At 42.5% G+C, this 20,583-nt stretch overlaps 1 protein-coding gene across 4 annotated transcripts in view; it reads right to left on the reverse strand.

Moving 5' to 3' along the window:
- The window catches only part of LOC137384386 (CDP-diacylglycerol--glycerol-3-phosphate 3-phosphatidyltransferase, mitochondrial), an 87,164-nt gene extending 74,984 nt beyond the window's left edge, over positions 1-12,180 (reverse strand). For all 4 annotated transcript variants that reach the window (XR_010977578.1, XM_068058354.1, XM_068058356.1 and 1 more), the window contains exons 1-5: positions 12,063-12,180; positions 8,695-8,890; positions 6,798-6,875; positions 5,232-5,331; positions 1,954-2,143 (exon numbers count right to left, since the gene is read on the reverse strand). Coding sequence is in view for 3 of the 4 variants with exons in the window: in XM_068058354.1 (XP_067914455.1) it covers positions 1,954-2,143; positions 5,232-5,331; positions 6,798-6,875; positions 8,695-8,890; positions 12,063-12,166 (668 nt within the window). In the remaining variant the exon portion in view is untranslated. The remainder of the gene's footprint in view (positions 1-1,953; positions 2,144-5,231; positions 5,332-6,797; positions 6,876-8,694; positions 8,891-12,062) is intronic.
- Positions 12,181-20,583: the final 8,403 nt, after the last annotated feature.

Below are 20,583 nucleotides of genomic sequence, written 5' to 3' on the forward strand. Positions count from 1 at the left end.
ACTGTTTGCAACGGGCAAGGTACGGGCCGGACCCAACCAGCCCGTGCTTGCAAAGCTCAAAACACAACATGAGATGTGATTCCAAGATTGGACAACATTTGCTAAATAATACTCAGTGTGCTAAGAATTACGCTGACAACCAATTTAAGATTGTCAATAGGGCTCGCAGTGTGGCGCATTTGCGCGTACTGGAAGCTACATATATGAATACACAGGGCCTGTTCTTTGCAGACAGAAAGAATATGTACAAACATTGCGCCTGTTTCAGCTGAGCAAAATAAGTGACAGCCATTCGCTAATTCATTCCTCAGGGCAATGCCTTGACCAGTGTCAAGCTGCCTGGTTTAAACAAAGCTTGGCAGTTAAGAGTCAGTCACCGTAAACTGGTGCATTTTCCATGGCAACACCTCTACCAGAGTACACTTGCCAACCAATCAGCACTTTCTTCTCTTGCAGTATAAGCTGCTGTTTTCCCTTACATTGGTGATTCTTGCAATTGCCCTGATGCGTGCAAAACAAAAAGCTTCGACAATGTCTCTATTTTCAGCAATATTTAAATTTTTAATTCTCACCCTCCTGTTCAAGTTCTTGTCCCTCCCTATCTCTGTAGCCTTCTCCAACCCTACAACCCTCCAAGAAACCTGCGTTCCTCCAACTCTGGCCTCATACACATTTCCCACTCCCTTAGCAGCATGCCTTCAGATATCTCTCTCTAAACTTTCCACATCTCTCTTCTTTTAAGATCCTTCTTAAAACCTACTATTTTTGACTAAGCTTTCAGTTGCCCCTCCTAATGTTTCCTTCTTTGGTTCAGTGTCAATTTGTGTCTATTACACACCTATAAAATGCATTGGGACCTTTTGCTACATTAAAGGCACTATGTAAATACAAGTTGTTGATTTTTCCAAGAAGTTGGGGAAAAAAAGAAAACATATATTGTATTTGCTTCTTCTGTCTTCAAATGATATGTAGCACACTGCACACAGACTACTTACACCCCACAAATAGATCATCCTAATAAATCACAAAACCAGTAACAAATGAGTTATGGTCAGTATCAGAAATGAAATTTAAGTGATGAACTGATTAAAGGGGTCTACATTACACACCCCTTCCACAACAGGTGGAAAGGGGTCAGGAGGGGTGGGGTTTAAAAGTTAAAAAGAAATTGGGGAACGTGATCCAAACCTACTGCATACACGCCTGCCGCCATTTTTACTACGGGTTTGCGTGGTAGGCCTGTGTCCCATCATGGAGAGGTGGGACACTTCACTAATAATATTTAAGACAGGCTGCCACAGCGCAGTTGCCAGATGGATTTCCCAGGGATTGGGAAACCTAGCAGCTACACAAGACAGGAGCAGCTACACAAGACACAGTTCCGAAGAAGGGTCACTGACCCGAAACATTAACTCTGCTTCTCTTTCCACAGATGCTGCTAGACCTGCTGAGTGGTTCCAGCATTTCTTGTTTTTATTTCAAGACAGGAGCAGCTGGGTACAGATGGTAACTGGTTTTTAGAGTACTGCTTCTGAGCCAAGAGGAGCAGGATTTCTTCACCCAAACCTTCAAACAAACCTTCTGCTAATCGCAGTCTCACCTCACTGCCGCTAATAGCTGCTCCCCCCACCTCTGCTCCACTACCCTTGATCCCGAGCCTCCTGGCCCCTAATCTGCTGACCCCCACCACACCTATAACCTGTCTCCTCGTTCCACCACCATCCCACTTCTCACAGTGGATCTCTGCTGTTAATTTTCCCAGCTGGCAACTGTCCAGCCTCTCAATCTCAGCAGCTGCCAGACATAAAAAGTGATAATGAGAGCCTGCCACTGAATTCTCCACATCGCCATGATTTCCTAGTTTCCCCTCCTTACTACTGTCCGCCCATCCCCTTCCCCCACTGCAAATATCAGGGTCAATATTTTTATAAATCCAACTTTTTGCATACTCACCCACTAATAATGACATGGTTATCGAAGAGATAGACTTTGATGTGTTGCAGCCCAATTGTCTCATTGAACCGCTCTGGAAGAAGGAGTTTAAGAATACCTCTGAGATCTGGAGTGTGATACAAAGAAACACACACTTGATTTGGAAACTTCTTTAGCAGTGGAATCAGCATAGTTCGAGAATTCTTCTTGCCTAGAGGGAGTAGCACAATACAATTATAACTAGAAGGGCGAGCAACAATCAGTTAAAACACGTCTTTATTTTTATTTAGAGATACAGCACTGAAACAGGCCCTTCGGCCCACCGAGTCTGTGCCGACCAAGGACCACCCATTTATACTAACCCTGCAGTAATCCCATATTCCCTACCACCTACCTACACTAGGGGCAATTTACAATGGCCAATTTACCTATCACCTGCAAGTCTTTGGTGGTGGGAGGAAACTGGAACACCCGGCGAAAACCCACACGGTCACAGGGAGAACTTGCAAACTCCACACAGGCAGTACCCAGAATTGAACCTGGGTCCCTGGAGCTGTGAGGCTGCGGTGCTAACCACTGCGCCATCTTGCAAAATGATTAATGGGGAGGATTTAATAAATTGTAAACAAAATAAATGCACACAAAGCTAAGCTTTATCAAAATATTTTCCACTTTGGAGCATGCTTTTTAGACTTTAAACTCGTTTCTTACAAGACACAGCCTGGTCCATATATTCTCTATTATTCATCGCCCCATGCTACACACTATTAACAACTGAAAATATGGACACAGCATGCTCCCAGGCCTCTAATATCATCTGTGTTCAGACCCGAGTGTAGCCAGAGGGGGAAAGGAAGCAATTCACATTTTTCTTGTCTCTTTGTGGGGAAAGGCCTGAATTCTGTTTCCCAGTTTTATTAGCATATTCTTACATGGAACCTTGGATCAGCAGTTACCAAATTTAAAATGAACCATAGCAGGGAGTCTCTTGTAGAAATCTAAGAATTTTAGTGCACCCAATTTAATATCAACTTTTAGCAACAACCGTACAAGCCTAGTCTACAATAAAAAGTGTGCTATACTAACTCTGACTCTCCAACACACTACTGGTCTCCACTGTCTCTCCAAATTACAAATCAAAACATCCAAAATGCACAATAAGTGGTAAACTACAGGTATGTTTAATAGAGTGCTATGCATATTAATGAGAAAGCAAGTTTTTTTTTTAAAGATTTTTCATGGGATGTGGTTATCACTGGCAAGGCCAGCATTTGTTGTCCATCCCTAATTACCCTTGACAACTGAGTGGTTTGCTAGGCCCTTTCAGAGGGCAGTTAAGAGTCATATGCAGGCCAGACCAAGTAAGGACAGCAGAATAAAGGCCGGCTACCCGACCTGAACCCGTGACATGCGTCGGGTCGCACTTCCGGGTCCAGCATTCGGGGTCAGGTCAGGCCGGGTTGGACACGCTCTATCACCACCTCCAGTAAGTGGCTCCAATGTTAATATACTTTTTGGACTTGAAAGGTGATTTTGTTAGTTACTTTAAGCTTGTGAGCCCTTTCCTATCCTGAGTGGTGTGAAACAGGGCTGTGTTCTCGCACCCACACTTTTTGGGATTTTCTTCTCCCTGCTGCTTTCACATGCGTTCAAATCCTCTGAAGAAGGAATTTTCCTCCACACAAGATCAGGGGGCAGGTTGTTCAACCTTGCCCGTCTAAGAGCGAAGTCCAAAGTACGGAAAGTCCTCATCAGAGAACTCCTCTTTGCTGACGATGCTGCTTTAACATCTCACACTGAAGAATGCCTGCAGAGTCTCATCGACAGGTTTGCGTCTGCCTGCAATGAATTTGGCCTAACCATCAGCCTCAAGAAAACGAACATCATGGGGCAGGATGTCAGAAATGCTCCATCCATCAATATTGGCGACCACGCTCTGGAAGTGGTTCAAGAGTTCACCTACCTAGGCTCAACTATCACCAGTAACCTGTCTCTAGATGCAGAAATCAACAAGCGCATGGGTAAGGCTTCCACTGCTATGTCCAGACTGGCCAAGAGAGTGTGGGAAAATGGCGCACTGACACGGAACACAAAAGTCCGAGTGTATCAGGCCTGTGTCCTCAGTACCTTGCTCTACGGCAGCGAGGCCTGGACAACGTATGCCAGCCAAGAGCGACGTCTCAATTCATTCCATCTTCGCTGCCTTCGGAGAATACTTGGCATCAGGTGGCAGGACTATATCTCCAACACAGAAGTCCTTGAAGCGGCCAACACCCCCAGCTTATACACACTACTGAGTCAGCGGCGCTTGAGATGGCTTGGCCATGTGAGCCGCATGGAAGATGGCAGGATCCCCAAAGACACATTGTACAGCGAGCTCGCCACTGGTATCAGACCCACCGGCCGTCCATGTCTCCGTTATAAAGACGTCTGCAAACGCGACATGAAATCGTGTGACATTGATCACAAGTCGTGGGAGTCAGTTGCCAGCATTCGCCAGAGCTGGCGGGCAGCCATAAAGACAGGGCTAAATTGTGGCGAGTCGAAGAGACTTAGTAGTTGGCAGGAAAAAAGACAGAGGCGCAAGGGGAGAGCCAACTGTGCAACAGCCCCAACAAACAAATTTCTCTGCAGCACCTGTGGAAGAGCCTGTCACTCCAGAATTGGCCTTTATAGCCACTCCAGGCGCTGCTTCACAAACCACTGACCACCTCCAGGCGCGTATCCATTGTCTCTCGAGATAAGGAGGCCCAAAAGAAAGAAAGATAAGCAACAAAGTGAAAAACGGAAGGTAGGTTAACTGATGGTCAGGTCGGGTTGGGTGCGGGAAATATGAAAGGACTCGGGCCGGATCGGGCTCGGATGTGGTTCTGTTGGGTTCAGTTCGGGTTTCATTTGCAGACCCGAGCCGGCCTTTATGGCAGAATTCCTTCCTGCTTTCAGGACATTAGTGAACCAGATAGGTTTTTACGACAGTCGATGACACCATTACTAAGACTAGCTTTCAATTCCAGATTTTTATTAATTAATTGAATTTTAATTCTACCAGCTGCCATGGTGAGATTTGAACTCGTGTCCCCAGGGCAGTATCCTGGGCCTCTGGATTACTAGTTCAGTCATATTACCACTACACCACCATCCCCCCCATAGCACAATGTACAACTAGACTTCATTAATAATTAACTAAAATGTAATACTCATTATAATTTCTTTAATTAACCTACAGCTGCATTCTTCCAATGTAATCGTATTACATTTAAGGAATAAGTAAATTTTCATATGGTAACAATTCTACACACCTCTAGACCCTCTTGTGCAATCTAGCAGAACAGAAACTCTAAGATCAGAAATCATAGTCTCCTCCTGTGATCTTTGCAGTGTTTCTTCTATGCAATCTACCTGATAAAATCAAGGAGACAAAGTCATGTACTTTGTTAGTTGAAACTGAAATATCATTTTCATTAGCACTGCTAAAACTTCAAATTTTCATTTTAATTTTCAGTTCTGGAAAACTAAATAAATTCATAACACCTTCTCCCCTCCAATCGAACAAGACGGTTTTCCAGGCTTCAAACATTAAGCTGACTTAAATTTCCATTTTCTAGTATAGCTTTATCAGTGTAACTTGGCAGAATAGAACCGTGGAAACTGACTTCATTACAAAATTTGCATATTTTCATAAATCGTTCAAACATTAGACTATCTTTACAAAGTCTGGACAGTAGATTTTCTTACAATATTAGGGATATTCTGACTGGATTATGCACGCCTTTCATTATAAATCAAATACTGTCTATGTCAATTATACAGGTGAGGTACAGAATCACATCAGTAAAATGCGTTTGTACGATTTGTTCCCACTTGAGTTAACACACAATTTTAGCTAGATATAAAATACATCTACTGCACATTCATCACGCTCTGTTACAGACGTAAATTGTTTTAAAAGTAGATATTTCATCCTAGATTTTTCTAATCTGAAGCCAAATGTACAAACAAATTAGGGGCTACTAACTGAGCTCAGCAACTTAGAGCAATTACAATTACCTGTATTCTCATAGCCTTGAAGGGACAGACTAGTTTAGCAGAAGCCCAAGAGCAGCTAACAAAACTTTTCAAATTCAATCACTGCATTCGTAGAAATGTTGGCCCCAATTTTTCAAGAAAGCACAAAGACTGCTTGAGCTACCTCTGTGTCAAAAAGAAGCCAACGCCAAAGATTTAGAGATCAAACTATCTAACTGCCCAAAATCTCAAGGATCCTATCCTGCAGACAGCAAAATGTTTAACCATCCTCCTCAGGAGATCATATTTTGTAATGATGATGGATTTCCTTGCCACTGTCCTGCGTGTACTCTGTGCCCAAAGCTTCCCAAACGCATGATTCAGCAAACGTCAGGGCTCAAAGGCAGTCTTTTAATGCCACTCAAATGGATTTCCCCTTTCTTTCCTCACATCCTGCCGACGCGCAGAAACAAAAGGGGACAGCAGGACAAGCTACTTACAGGCTGCTGTAAAGGCATTTCTTGTCCCAGCCAGAGATATATGACAGCATTAAGAAGTGACTCACTAAATAACAACCCTACTCTGTGGGGAACCATCCAGCCTCCACTTGTAATGCCAATGGCACTACTGAGATCAGGAACTCCCCGTGAGGGAATATTTTAGACACAAAGCAATGCCATACACAACGTGTACCTGAAGCTAGAAGATGCTGCGTTGCCTAATTCTCAATCATTTGCAGGCTCTAATTATTATACAGCTGTACTTTACTACGTGCTGTAGTACCATATTATTCCTTAATTCCCATAAAAACAGAGACCACTCAATAATTAATTTCTTTGTCCCTCCAGTATGTTACTCACCAGCTCTTGTTCCAAAGGTCCTGTTCCAAGATATAAAGACGCCATAACTATTCTCTTCTTAGCCATTTTGATGTGCTCCTATTTATACAAATCGAAACAAAACATTATTTCAATTCAGTTAACTATCGCACAAATTTATAAGTTTTATACTGCTATTCAGTATAAACTGAGGCAAAAGGAATGCATTATGTATTGAAAGCCTCAATCCCCATTACTGCAGACTATAATTCCATTCTCAATGAAAATTATGCCTACATATTTTGATCGTCAATAACCATACTGCCTGTTCATATGCATGAAGTTTAAGCCAGAGTTGGCAACTTAACATAACCCTGGTTTTGATTACAAATCGTTATGTAATTACGTTGCATTTGAAAAATAACAGAATTTCTTTTACATAAGAAAGTACCCCGTGTAAGTAACCATTAATATTTGTTTTGTCATGGTAACTTTTATCTCATTATGATTTTTTTTATGAGGATTTAGTTTATATTAGTATAATTTTTGAATGAAATTTCCTTCTCTGTATTTAATCTTATAGATGTTATACAGCCAAGGGTTAATGAGTTATTTTAAAGCTTTGAACCAGTTTCGCCACAAATAAAAACATAATTAATTTACACTTTTCTTTTTGTGTTGTGTCAATTTTATACCCATCAATATACAAATGAAAATGTCCCACTTTTTTCACCCAACGTCAGATACAGCATGGACTGGACACTGGGTAAAGCTCCTATTACTCCACACCTTAAACCTCCAAGTCCAGCCTCAGAAAAATACATATCTGACATGATGTTTATATTACTCACACCTGCCACCCTTCTTCCTCTGGGTGAGACTACATTCAGTATTGATATGTCAACTGTTTTGTACAGTGGGCATACACTCAGCACCAAATTGGCCAACACTGCGCAAAATTGTTTCACTTGAGGCACCTACCGCAATAGAAGGGAGAAACTCTTATTAACCCCTTATTAAGCGTTGAATAAAATTCAGATCCCATTGTCCCACTCGCAGTTTGATTGTTACTATCGCTTCATTGCAATAAAATAGAAGTCCACACTTTTATATGACATTCCTTACTCCAATTCATTCTTGGGATGCGGGCATTTTTGGCAAGGCTCCTCCCTAGTTGGCCTGAGAATATCGCAGTGGACCGCCTTCTTGAACTGCTACAGTGTTGATACAACCACCACTTCAGAGGACAGTTAAGAGTCAACCAGGTTGGAGTGGAACTAGAGTACATATAGACCACACCAGGTAAGGATTGCAGGTGTCCTCCAAATGACATGACTAAACTACTTGGGTTTTTTTAATGACAGTCCAACAGCTTCACCATCTTAATACAAATTCTCCAACTACCACAGTGAGATTCAAACTCTCATTCTTGGGATCATCAATCCAGGCCTCCGTATTACAGTAGAACCACTAAAGTCCCACAGTGAGGAGTCAATTCTTTAAGAACTTGTATATGCAGCACTAAAAACTATGCAACTTTACCCTTACGCATCACAGAAAACGGGTGATCAAACTTAGAGACAGAAAGAAACTCATGTCAAGAATAAAAGGAAACAAGTACAATAGCAGTTCAAAATCTCAACCATCATCAACACTAATAACTGAAACCCATCCCCACATCCTGACACACAGTGCAGGAGCCAAGGACACATGTGCATGTGAAAGAGTAGTGTATATATAGAAACATTAGACAATTTTCCAAGGTATTTGATGGAATAAAGATGGGCTTGTGGAAGGGCATATACAAAAGACAATTCCAATATTGAAAAACTGAACGAGCCTAGTCTTTACTGATCAAATTTAGAAGGCACCCTCTACACAAGAAGATACTGTCTCCTGCTCAGACTGTAATCCGCTTTGCTCATCTAAATTAACTCACCTTTATTGTACCATAGAATTCCGAGGGGGAATTTAGGACCTTCACCTGACTGCCTGAAATTCCAAAAGCTGGAGCAAGTTCCCCAATCCACTGGAATCGCTGAATATTCTGTGCAGAAACACAGCAAGGAGACGACGGCAGGTCAGCCTGTGGTTTGGTTTGACACAGTAATGGAGCCAACAGCAGGTATGAAGACCTAGGTACAAAAAGTTTTGCTTTAACAAACAGCAGGAGAGTTATGAGCATGCACCAGTATTTGCATGAAGAGCAGTTGTTACATGTTGATCAAGTTCACCTTAAGTAGATATTCATGACCTGGCAAAAAAAGTTATTCTATTAATGGAAATCAGCAGCTCTGTATACATTTGTCAGAGCACAATAATAAATAGCTTTGATTTCTAAAGTTCAGTGTTGCCCAAGGCATTCCCTCAGTACAAGATATATTTATTTTTAAATGTACTGTGGTTCACCAGAGGGACCATTCTGTTTGGAATATGGGAGAAATAACAGAGATCGGGTATATAGATCTCAAATCTCACTGTTTATTCATCCATTCATTTAACGCTCCACATACATCTTTGAAAATTAAAAATAAGACGAGTACGATTTCCACATTTCGACTCCCATATGTCTTGTAATCATTTACAACAGTGTGACATTAAAGATTCCAACTGGAAAGCTAGATAGGCTGTAAATTTCTAAGGGAGATTCTCCTGCCCAGTCAAGATATAGAGAGAAAAGTTTTGCATGCTTCCTACTTCAATCTTTGTTAGTGATGCATTCTTGAAATGGGAGAGGAAGAGGTTGGTCATTGTTGTTTCATCTGATCTTGGAAGAGCCAGGAATTTACAATCAGTTGCCAATCTACAAAGAAAAAGGCATTCTCTAATTGGGTTCAGGCTGTACCTACTTACAGCAATCAGAACCTGTGCACTTAAAGAGATACAGCTGCGCTTTAGCAATAGAATAATATTGTGCTTTGCATGGTATAATACTCCCATCATTACACAACAGTGCATCTACGGGTAATGCCTTTGAAAAGCTGATATTGTGAGCAAGATTATAACTCAAACATACATATATTTACTAACTATTTTCTAAAGGTCAATAAAAATATGACTGTGCGGAAACATTATACTAACTTGAAAATCAGTCATGACATCAGTGTAACATTAATATTCGATCGTGTTTTAATAGATTAAAAGACACATAAAACATTTCACAGGAACAGGAGGAACCCGTGAGACATTCCCTCCCTAACAGCCCCATGGATGTATCTACATCACATTACTATTATTAGTTCAAGAAGCTGGCCCACCACAACCTTCCCAAGGGAAATTATGGAAGGGCAATAAATTCTGGTCTTGCCAGCATCAGCCACATCCCATGAAAAAAAAATCATGGCTGATCTGTACCTCAACTTCATTTACCCACCGAAGCTCCATATCCCTTGATACCCTTCCTAACAAAAATCTATTGATCTGCCTTAAAAGTTCCAATTATCCCAGAAACTACAGCTTGGAACAATTGGAGATTTCAAGGCTGAATGCAAGTGGAATACAATTTATATCTAACAAGTAGACAAATCTAATACAAAAATTCATTTTGTCAGTTGTCAAGTCAGCCCAAGTGATTTAAAGATCATACGATGTAGTTCTACATCATTTATTATGTTACATCATATATTAGTAATAAAATGAGGATTATAAAAGTTAGAAATGAATATTAATCTGAAATACAAAGTATGTCAACACTCAGATTGAGGAGTGATTGCAGTGATTTCACTGCTTAATTCGATCCTTACAAAAATATAAACATACAAAAGTGACAAATAAATCAGATAGAGAATTCAGGAGAAACTTCTTTACCCAGAGAGTAGAGTGTGGAACTTGTTACCACATAGGGCAAATAGTATAGATGTATTTGAACGAAGCTAGATAAGTACATGAGGGAGAAAGAAACAGAAGGATATGCTGATAGGGTGAGATGAAGTAGGGTGGGAGGAGGCTGATGAAGCAGAAACATGGATCATCTGAGCCAAATGGCCGGTTTCTGTGCTGTACATTCTATCTAATTCTTTGTAACAATCTTCTTCTTCGGCCGCCTTGTCTGGAGGTGGTCAGTGGTTTGTGGAGCAGCGCCTGCAGTGGTTATAAAGGCCAATACTAGAGTGACAGACTCTTCCACAGGTGCTGCAGATAAAATTGGTCGTCGGGGTTGTTACACAGTTGGCTCTCCCCTTGCGCTTCTGTCTTTTTTCCTGTCAACTGCTAAGTCTCTTCGACTCGCCACACTTTAGCCCCGCCTTTATGGCTGTCTGGCGATCACTGGCAACTGACTCCCACGACTTGTGATCAATGTCACGGGACTTCATGTCGTGTTTGCAGACGTCTTTAAAGCGCAGACATGGACGTCCAGGTAGGCATGATTCCAGTGGCGAGCTTGCTGTACAATGTGTCCTTGGGGATCCTGCCATCTTCCATGCGGCTCACATGGCCAAGCCATCTCAAGCACCGCTGACTCAGTAGTGTGTATAAGCTGGGGATGTTGGCCGCCTCGAGGACTTCTGTGTTGGAGATACGGTCCTGCCACCTGATGCCAAGGATTCTCCGGAGGCAGCGAAGATGGAATGAATTGAGACGTCGCTCTTGGCTGACATACGTTGTCCAGGCCTCGCTGCCGTGGACAATAGGTCCATGAAATACAAAGATATTTTGCAGACTATGAGAAAGATCAGGAGAACAATTTCTTCAGTTTAAAATTGTTTAAATACTTCGCCGTTACATTCTGTTACGTTGTTTTTGGCTATTGGACAGTGGACAAATCACTGCTTTAATCTTACCATAAAATTAAAACTGATCTAAAATAACTAACATTATTATGAGAAAAGTGAGTGAATTCAAAGCTCCTTTACGCCAGCACATTTTCTAGAAACCTAATTACTAAGTTTTTTCAAGTGTTTCTAAAAACGTTCCTGCTGAGTTGTGCAAAAACTCGCGGACGGAATTTCCTGTAAGCGATCTTATTGTAATTATTAGTGAAGTTGTTAGTGCGGTGGAGGAACAGAAAGATTGAGTATCTGCTTTCAGTCTTCTGAAGCTAGAAGCCGGGCTGCTCAGCCCCCACTGGAGACACCCACCAGCCGGGAAGCTGTTGCACCGCCTTTCAGAGGATGTGATGGGTTTCCAGGAACCGCTACCACCGCCGCCGCTGGTTTCACGTTAGTCGATGACTGAGAGGAAAAGCCTGGGTTCCGCAATAAAGCGGCCTCCCAGGGTCAGGGCCTGACTCCTCCCTCACTCACTCCGCCCATACAAACCACTACCCAAAGCCTGTCCAGGAAAAGCCAGAGTCGGGGGGTAACTCACCTCCGCTCCCTTCTCCTCAATCCCGTTTTAATCCTTGTTAAACCAGCAGCGAAAGGCTTCAGCACCGAGGCCACCAGCCGGTGCACCGCCATGGGAGCCGCCATCACCGCAGAGTGAAGCATCCTGGGAGGGGTCAGTCTGACACTGCAAACTGCAGTCTAATAAACTGAAAACTGCAGTTTTACACACTGCAAACTGCAGTCTAATCAACTGAAAACTGCAGCTTTACACACTGCAAACTGCAGTCTAATCAACTGAAAACTGCAGCTTTACACACTGCAAACTGCAGTCTAATCAACTGAAAACTGCAGCTTTACACACTGCAAACAGCAGTCTAATAAACTGAAAACTGCAGCTTTACACACTGCAAACTGCAGTCTAATCAACTGAAAACTGCAGCTTTACACACTGCAAACTGCAGTCTAATAAACTGAAAACAGCAGCTTTACACACTGCAAACTGCAGTCTAATAAACTGAAAACAGCAGCTTTACACACTGCAAACTGCAGTCTAATAAACTGAAAACTGCAGCTTTACACACTGCAAACTGCAGTCTAATAAACTGAAAACTGCAGCTTTACACACTGCAAACTGCAGTCTAATAAACTGAAAACTGCAGCTTTACACATTGCAAACAGCAGTCTAATAAACTGAAAACCGCAGCTTTACACACTGCAAACTGCAGTCTAATAAACTGAAAACTGCAGCTTTACACACTGCAAACAGCAGTCTAATAAACTGAAAACTGCAGCTTTACACACTGCAAACTGCAGTCTAATAAACTGAAAACTGCAGCTTTACACACTGCAAACTGCAGTCTAATAAACTGAAAACTGCAGCTTTACACACTGCAAACAGCAGTCTAATAAACTGAAAACTGCAGCTTTACACACTGCAAACAGCAGTCTAATAAACTGAAAACTGCAGCTTTGCACACTGCAAACTGCAGTCTAATAAACTGAAAACTGCAGCTTTACACACTGCAAACAGCAGTCTAATAAACTGAAAACTGCAGCTTTACACACTGCAAACTGCAGTCTAATAAACTGAAAACAGCAGCTTTACACACTGCAAACTGCAGTCTAATAAACTGAAAACTGCAGTTTTACACACTGCAAACAGCAGTCTAATAAACTGAAAACTGCAGCTTTACACACTGCAAACAGCAGTCTAATAAACTGAAAACTGCAGCTTTACACACTGCAAACAGCAGTCTAATCAACTGAAAACTGCAGATTTACACACTACGAACTGAAGTCTAATAAACTGCAAGCTGCAGCCTTATACACTACAAACTGCAGTCTAATAAACTGCAGCCTTATACACTACAAACTGCAGTCTAATAAACTGAAAACTGCAGCCTTATACACTACAAACTGCAGTCTAATAAACTGAAAACTGCAGCTTTACACACTACAAACTGCAGTCTAATAAACTGAAAACTGCAACTTTACACACTGCAAACAGCAGTCTAATAAACTGAAAACTGCAGCTTTACACACTGCAAACTGCAGTCTAATCAACTGAAAACTGCAGCTTTACACACTGCAAACAGCAGTCTAATAAACTGAAAACTGCAGCTTTACACACTACAAACTGCAGTCTAATAAACTGAAAACTGCAGCTTTACACACTGCAAACAGCAGTCTAATAAACTGAAAACTGCAGCTTTACACACTGCAAACTGCAGTCTAATCAACTGAAAACTGCAGCTTAACACACTGCAAACTGCAGTCTAATAAACTGAAAACTGCAGCTTTACACACTGCAAACTGCAGTCTAATAAACTGAAAACTGCAGCTTTACACACTGCAAACTGCAGTCTAATAAACTGAAAACTGCAACTTTACACACTGCAAACAGCAGTCTAATAAACTGAAAACTGCAGCTTTACACACTGCAAACTGCAGTCTAATCAACTGAAAACTGCAGCTTAACACACTGCAAACTGCAGTCTAATAAACTGAAAACTGCAGCTTTACACACTGCAAACTGCAGTCTAATAAACTGAAAACTGCAGCTTTACACACTGCAAACTGCAGTCTAATAAACTGAAAACTGCAGCTTTACACACTGCAAACTGCAGTCTCATAAACTGAAAACTGCAGCTTTACACACTGCAAACTGCAGTCTAATAAACTGAAAACTGCAGCTTTACACACTGCAAACTGCAGTCTAATAAACTGAAAACTGCAGTTTTACACACTGCAAACTGCAGTCTAATAAACTGAAAACTGCAGCTTTACACACTGCAAACTGCAGTCTAATAAACTGAAAACTGCAGCTTTACACACTGCAAACTGCAGTCGAATAAACTGAAAACTGCAGCTTTACACACTGCAAACTGCAGTCTAATAAACTGAAAACTGCAGCTTTACACACTGCAAACTGCAGTCTAATAAACTGAAAACTGCAGCTTTGCACACTGCAAACTGCAGTCTAATAAACTGAAAACTGCAGCTTTACACACTGCAAACAGCAGTCTAATAAACTGAAAACTGCAGCTTTACACACTGCAAACTGCAGTCTAATAAACTGAAAACAGCAGCTTTACACACTACGAACTGAAGTCGAATAAACTGCAAACTGCAGCCTTATACACTACAAACTGCAGTCTAATAAACTGCAAACTGCAGCCTTATACACTACAAACTGCAGTCTAATAAACTGAAAACTGCAGCTTTACACACTCCAAACTGCAGTCTAATAAACTGAAAACTGCAACTTTACACACTGCAAACAGCAGTCTAATAAACTGAAAACTGCAGCTTTACACACTACAAACTGCAGTCTTATAAACTGAAAACTGTAGCCTGACAAACTGCAGCCTTATATACCGCAAACTGCAGCTTTACACACTGCAAACTGCAGTCTAATAAACTGAAAACTGCAGCTTTACACACTGCAAACTGCAGTCTAATCAACTGAAAACTGCAGCTTAACACACTGCAAACTGCAGTCTAATAAACTGAAAACTGCAGCTTTACACACTGCAAACTGCAGTCTAATAAACTGAAAACTGCAGCTTTACACACTGCAAACTGCAGTCTAATAAACTGAAAACTGCAGCTTTACACACTGCAAACTGCAGTCTAATAAACTGAAAACTGCAGCTTTACACACTGCAAACTGCAGTCTAATAAACTGAAAACTGCAGTTTTACACACTGCAAACTGCAGTCTAATAAACTGAAAACTGCAGCTTTACACACTGCAAACAGCAGTCTAATAAACTGCAAACTGCAGCCTTATACACTACAAACTGCAGTCTAATAAACTGCAAACTGCAGCCTTATACACTACAAACTGCAGTCTAATAAACTGCAAACTGCAGCCTTATACACTACAAACTGCAGTCTAATAAACTGAAAACTGCAGCTTTACACACTACAAACTGCAGTCTAATAAACTGAAAACTGCAACTTTACACACTGCAAACAGCAGTCTAATAAACTGAAAACTGCAGCTTTACACACTCCAAACTGCAGTCTTATAAACTGAAAACTGTAGCCTGACAAACTGCAGCCTTATATACCGCAAACTGCAGCTTTTGCACACTGCAAACTGCAGTCTAATAAACTGAAAACTGCAGCTTTACACACTGCAAACTGCAGTCTTATAAACTGAAAACTGTGGCCTGACACACTGCAAACTGCAACCTGATATTGCAAACTTCAGCCACACACTGCAAACTATAGCCTTATCCACTGCAAACTCCAGCTTTACACTGCAACTGTCGCCTCTCACACTGCATACTAGAACCATAGAAAAATTACGGCACAGAAGGAGGCCATACAGCCCATCGTGTCCATGCCCGACGCCAAAACTAGCTGCCCAATCTAATCCCACTTTCCAACACCTGGTCCATAGCCTTGCAGATTACAGCACTGCAGGTGCAGGTCCAGGTACCTTTTAAAAGATATGAGGGTTTCTGCCTCCACTACCATTCCAGGCAGTGAATTGCAGGCACTCACCACCCTCTGGGTGAAAAGGTTTTTCCTCATGTCCCCTCTAATCCTTCTACCAATCATCTTAAATCTGTGCCCCCTGGTAATTGACCTCTCCGCTGGGGGAAATAGGTCCTTCCTGTCTACTCTAACTAGGCCCCTCATAATTTTGTACACCTCAATTAAGTCACCCCTCAGCCTCTTCTGTTGTAAGGAAAACAACCCTAGCCTATCCAATCTTTCCTCATAGCTGCAACTTTGAAGCCCTGGCAACATGCTTGTAAATCTACTCTGTACTCTCTTCAGAGAAATTTTGTCCTTTCTGTAATGTGGTGACCAGAACTGTACACAATACGCCAGCAGTGACCTAACCAACATTTTATACAGTTCCAGCATTACATCCCCGCTTTCGAATTCTACACCTCAGCCAATAAAGGAAAGCATTCCATATGCCTTCTTCACCACTCTATCTACCTGTCCTGCCACCTTCAGGGACCTGTGGACATGCACTCCAAGGTCTCTCACTTCTTCCCCTCTCAATATCCTCCCTTACTGCAAATTGCAGCCTTATAAGCTTGCAACTGCAGCCTGCACATTGCAATCTTACACACTGTAAACTGCAGCCTCACACTGTAAACTGCAGCCTGCACATTGCAATCTTACACACTGCAAACTGCAGCCTCACACTGTAAACTGCAGCCTGCACATTGCAATCTTACACACTGTAAACTGCAGCCTCACACTGTAAACTGCAGCCTGCACATTGCAATCTTACACACTGCAAACTGCAGCCTCACACTGTAAACTGCAGCCTGCACATTGCAATCTTACACACTGTAAACTGCAGCCTCACACTGTAAACTGCAGCCTGCACATTGCAATCTTACACACTGTAAACTGCAGCCTGCACATTGCAATCTTACACACTGTAAACTGCAGCCTCACACTGTAAACTGCAGCCTGCACATTGCAACCTTATTCGTTGCAGCTTCACACTGCAAGCTGCAGCCACACACTGCACATTGCAACCTCACACACTGCACCCTGCAAATTGCACATTGCAATCTTACTCACTGCACCCTGCAAACTATCGTATGCACAACCTTCCACACTGCAAATTACAAATTGCAGTCTGCACATTGCAACCTTGCACATTACACACTGCAACTGCACATTACAACCTTACACACTACACACTGCAGTCTGCAAATTGCAGCCTCACACAATGCAAACTGCAACCTTCAAATTGCACACTGCAGACTGCAACCTATACATTGCCATCTTCCGCAGTGCACACTGCAAACTGCAGCCTGCACATTGCAGCTTCATACAATTCACACTACAAATTGCAGCTTTCACATTGCAACTTCACACACTGTACATTGCAACCTTACACACTGCACCCTGCAAACTGCAGCCTACATATAGCAATCAACAAACTACACACTGCAAGCTTACACTCAGTCCCTGCAGCTTACACATTGAAACTTTACAAAGTGCACCCTTCAAACTGCCCATTACACTCTTACTACATGTTCCAGAATTATGCATTGCAGTTTACAGAAAGCAGTTTACACACTGCAGCCTGTAGCATACCTCACTCCTCTGGTTTAAAACAAGCTTAGCTTGGTCACTGAACGAATAAATAAACTCCATAGGTCGTCAATCTAACGTCTCAGTTTTAACAGTACAGCAGTGTACATAGCTGTGATGATCCTGTTGATGGTTTCTGCTGTAAAAACAGAAAATGCTTACTTAACCCTTTCCTCTACATAGATACCTTTTTCTTCATTAACTATAAGGAGACACTGGGTAGCTCCAGAGTCATCGAACAAAAATGCCCCAATTACAGAAAACAAAATCTTTACAAAAACTTAAGTTAAATAATAATATTATTTCCCCTGTCCACCAAACACTCTAGTCTCTTCAGTGCCCATTGGTCATGGAAGGTCTCAAGTGTACCGGCAGACCCTACATGATCCATCTCCAGGGCTACCCGGGAATGGACAAGGCCATGGACGAGAGGCTGCCAGCCTCTTGGACCATGTTCTGCACAGATGCTGACAGACCTGCTATGTGTAGTTCCCAACTTTGTCCCACATTTACATTTGTTATATTGATGTTGTTTCATATTGTGTTTTGTTTCTTATTTTTCATTTTGTTCAGTCTTACCAAGTTATGTTGTATGATATTAAGGTCCAAAATGATTCAGACAATTCCATAGCATTCCTTTATCTGCTATTTTAACAAGACTTGCTAATACACTTAAAATAAATGAATTAAAACCCCCTGTAAAAAATGAGCAGTAAGAGGAATTCATGCAAATATGTTCACAGTTCATACACTAATATTGCATGGTATAATTTAAAAACCAATAAGATCGTCGCCAAAGGCACAAATTAATTTTATCATCTGTAAAACTATGTTAACTCATCAGGCCCAGAGCTCCAAATTCCTTAATTTTCACAAGGAGTGCTTTCACTGCTTGACAGGTGCTTATCAACTTCTTGGAAAGCCACTGTCTACCACTTCACTCACCTTCAGTTGCAATTCCCTGCTGCCAGCCTTCACCAGAATATGGGAGTAGCTTATGTAGCTGCACCTTCCACCTCTGCTGAGGTTCAAGAGCAGAGGCCACACCACTGCCAACAGCTCCAGCAGCACCAGCTGCCTTCTCCTCAGCCCCCTACCCCACCACAGGGCAGATGGGATAGACATCAAGATCCAGCTGGAAGGAGACGAGACCCCCATCATAGGATCTACAGGCAGAGGATCAGCCCCCTCAACATGTCTGAGCACCAGTGCCTCAGGAGGCATAGGCTCTCATGACAGGTCACTGCTGACATCTGCAGTCTCCTGGAACAAGACCTCCTTCCCAGTAGACCAGGTGGGCAGACAAGGCGCCTGTCACTGGAGAACCACCACCAGCACCACCATCCCCCACTCCGAGTCTCTGCCTCTCACTAAGTAACATGCTCTCCTCTCCTGCAAGGAGATGAAGCAGAGGGTTGTGAGCATTCGTAATGGCTTGGGTGGAGAGGAGGGAAGGACACCAATTGTGGAGGGTGACTGTGAGGCACAGGTGCAATTAGGCTGAGGGTGAGTGTGAGTGTTGGTTGTTCAGATGGGATGTGAGGTGCTTGCAGGGAGAGGAATGAGTGGAGCAGCAAGGTGTGTTGACCTGAGGAGCACTGTGCAGGAGATTGCAGGACAAGTGAGACTGTCGGGTTTGGCACCTGGAAATGTTACACCACTCACCTATCATGCCCTCCTGAGGTCCTGGATCCTCTTGGTGCACTGACTCCAGGTTGAAGGGACTGCACTCCTGATGCTGACTTCCTCAGACACTTCTATACATGCCTGCTTGGTTCCTCCCATCCTTGGTAGATCTCACCTCACTGCAGTCCCTCAGATCCCACAGTAGGACCTCCAAGTAAGAGTGAGAGACCTTGGAGGCAGCCTTCCCAGGTCTCCTCTCCATTTCCATGGTTGCTGCAGCCTCAAAAATCCAGTTGCTACTGAGCTTTTCTGACCCATGCTGTGATCCCTTTAATTGGAAATCCTTACTTTGACAGACTGGATGTATCATCCCACCCTCCTTCCCTAATTGGTTAGTGAACCTGGAGGCAGACTCTGAATTGGTTTGATCTGGTTATGAGCAACCACGAAGTCTGCACATCAAGGTGCTGGGTTCCAAATCCAAAAATAGTCCCACCATTGCTCCAGGCAGTAAGATTCCACCCAGTGTGTCGCCTCTGAGTCAGAAGATTGTGAGTTCAAATCCCAAACCAGTGACTTGAGCACATAATCTAACCTGATGCCTAAGTGCAGTACTGAGGGTGTGCCACAGTGTCAGAGGTGCCATCTTTTGGATGAAACGTTAAACCAAGGCCCAATGTAGGTGCGTGTAAAAGGTCCCACGACACTATTCAAAGAAAGACAGTGGAGTTTTCCCACGTGTCCTGGTCAATATTATCCTTCAGCTATCATTGCTAAAAGATAATGCAGACTATCTGGTCATTGTCTCATTGCTGTTTGTGGAACCTTGCTATGCACGAATTGGCTGCTATGATTCCTATATTACAACAGTGACAACACTTCAAAAAGTACTTAATTGCCTGTAAAGCACTTTGGGACATCCTGAGGTCATGGAAGGTTTGGTATAAATGTGAGCTCTGTTTATCTAATATGGCTGTGCCATCGGGACCATGAAGATCTCAAGTTTCAGCCATGGTCTCTGCTAATTAGAAAGCACTGTCATGCTGGGCCCCCACCTGCCAAGAATGAGGCACATTAATTTTGTCATGAACATTGATTTTAAACTGTTACTGGAGTGAAGAAAGGACTTGTTAAACAGATCAGCCATGGTTGGAAAATACATTTGCATATTAAAAGACAGTGCTTGGAAGGACAAAGGACCATTTCCTGACACATTCAACCCACAATGGACCTTGATCATTAGGTATTGTGTGTAAGAGCAGCATTCCAGAGACTGCTAAGGTGATACAATCCAAGATGTGGTCAGACCAGTTAGTCACATGATTAACCTGCTTGTCAACATGGATTTTTCTGAAT

The sequence above is a fragment of the Heterodontus francisci genome, chromosome 26, assembly GCF_036365525.1.
Source record: "Heterodontus francisci isolate sHetFra1 chromosome 26, sHetFra1.hap1, whole genome shotgun sequence".
NCBI lineage: Eukaryota > Metazoa > Chordata > Chondrichthyes > Heterodontiformes > Heterodontidae > Heterodontus > Heterodontus francisci.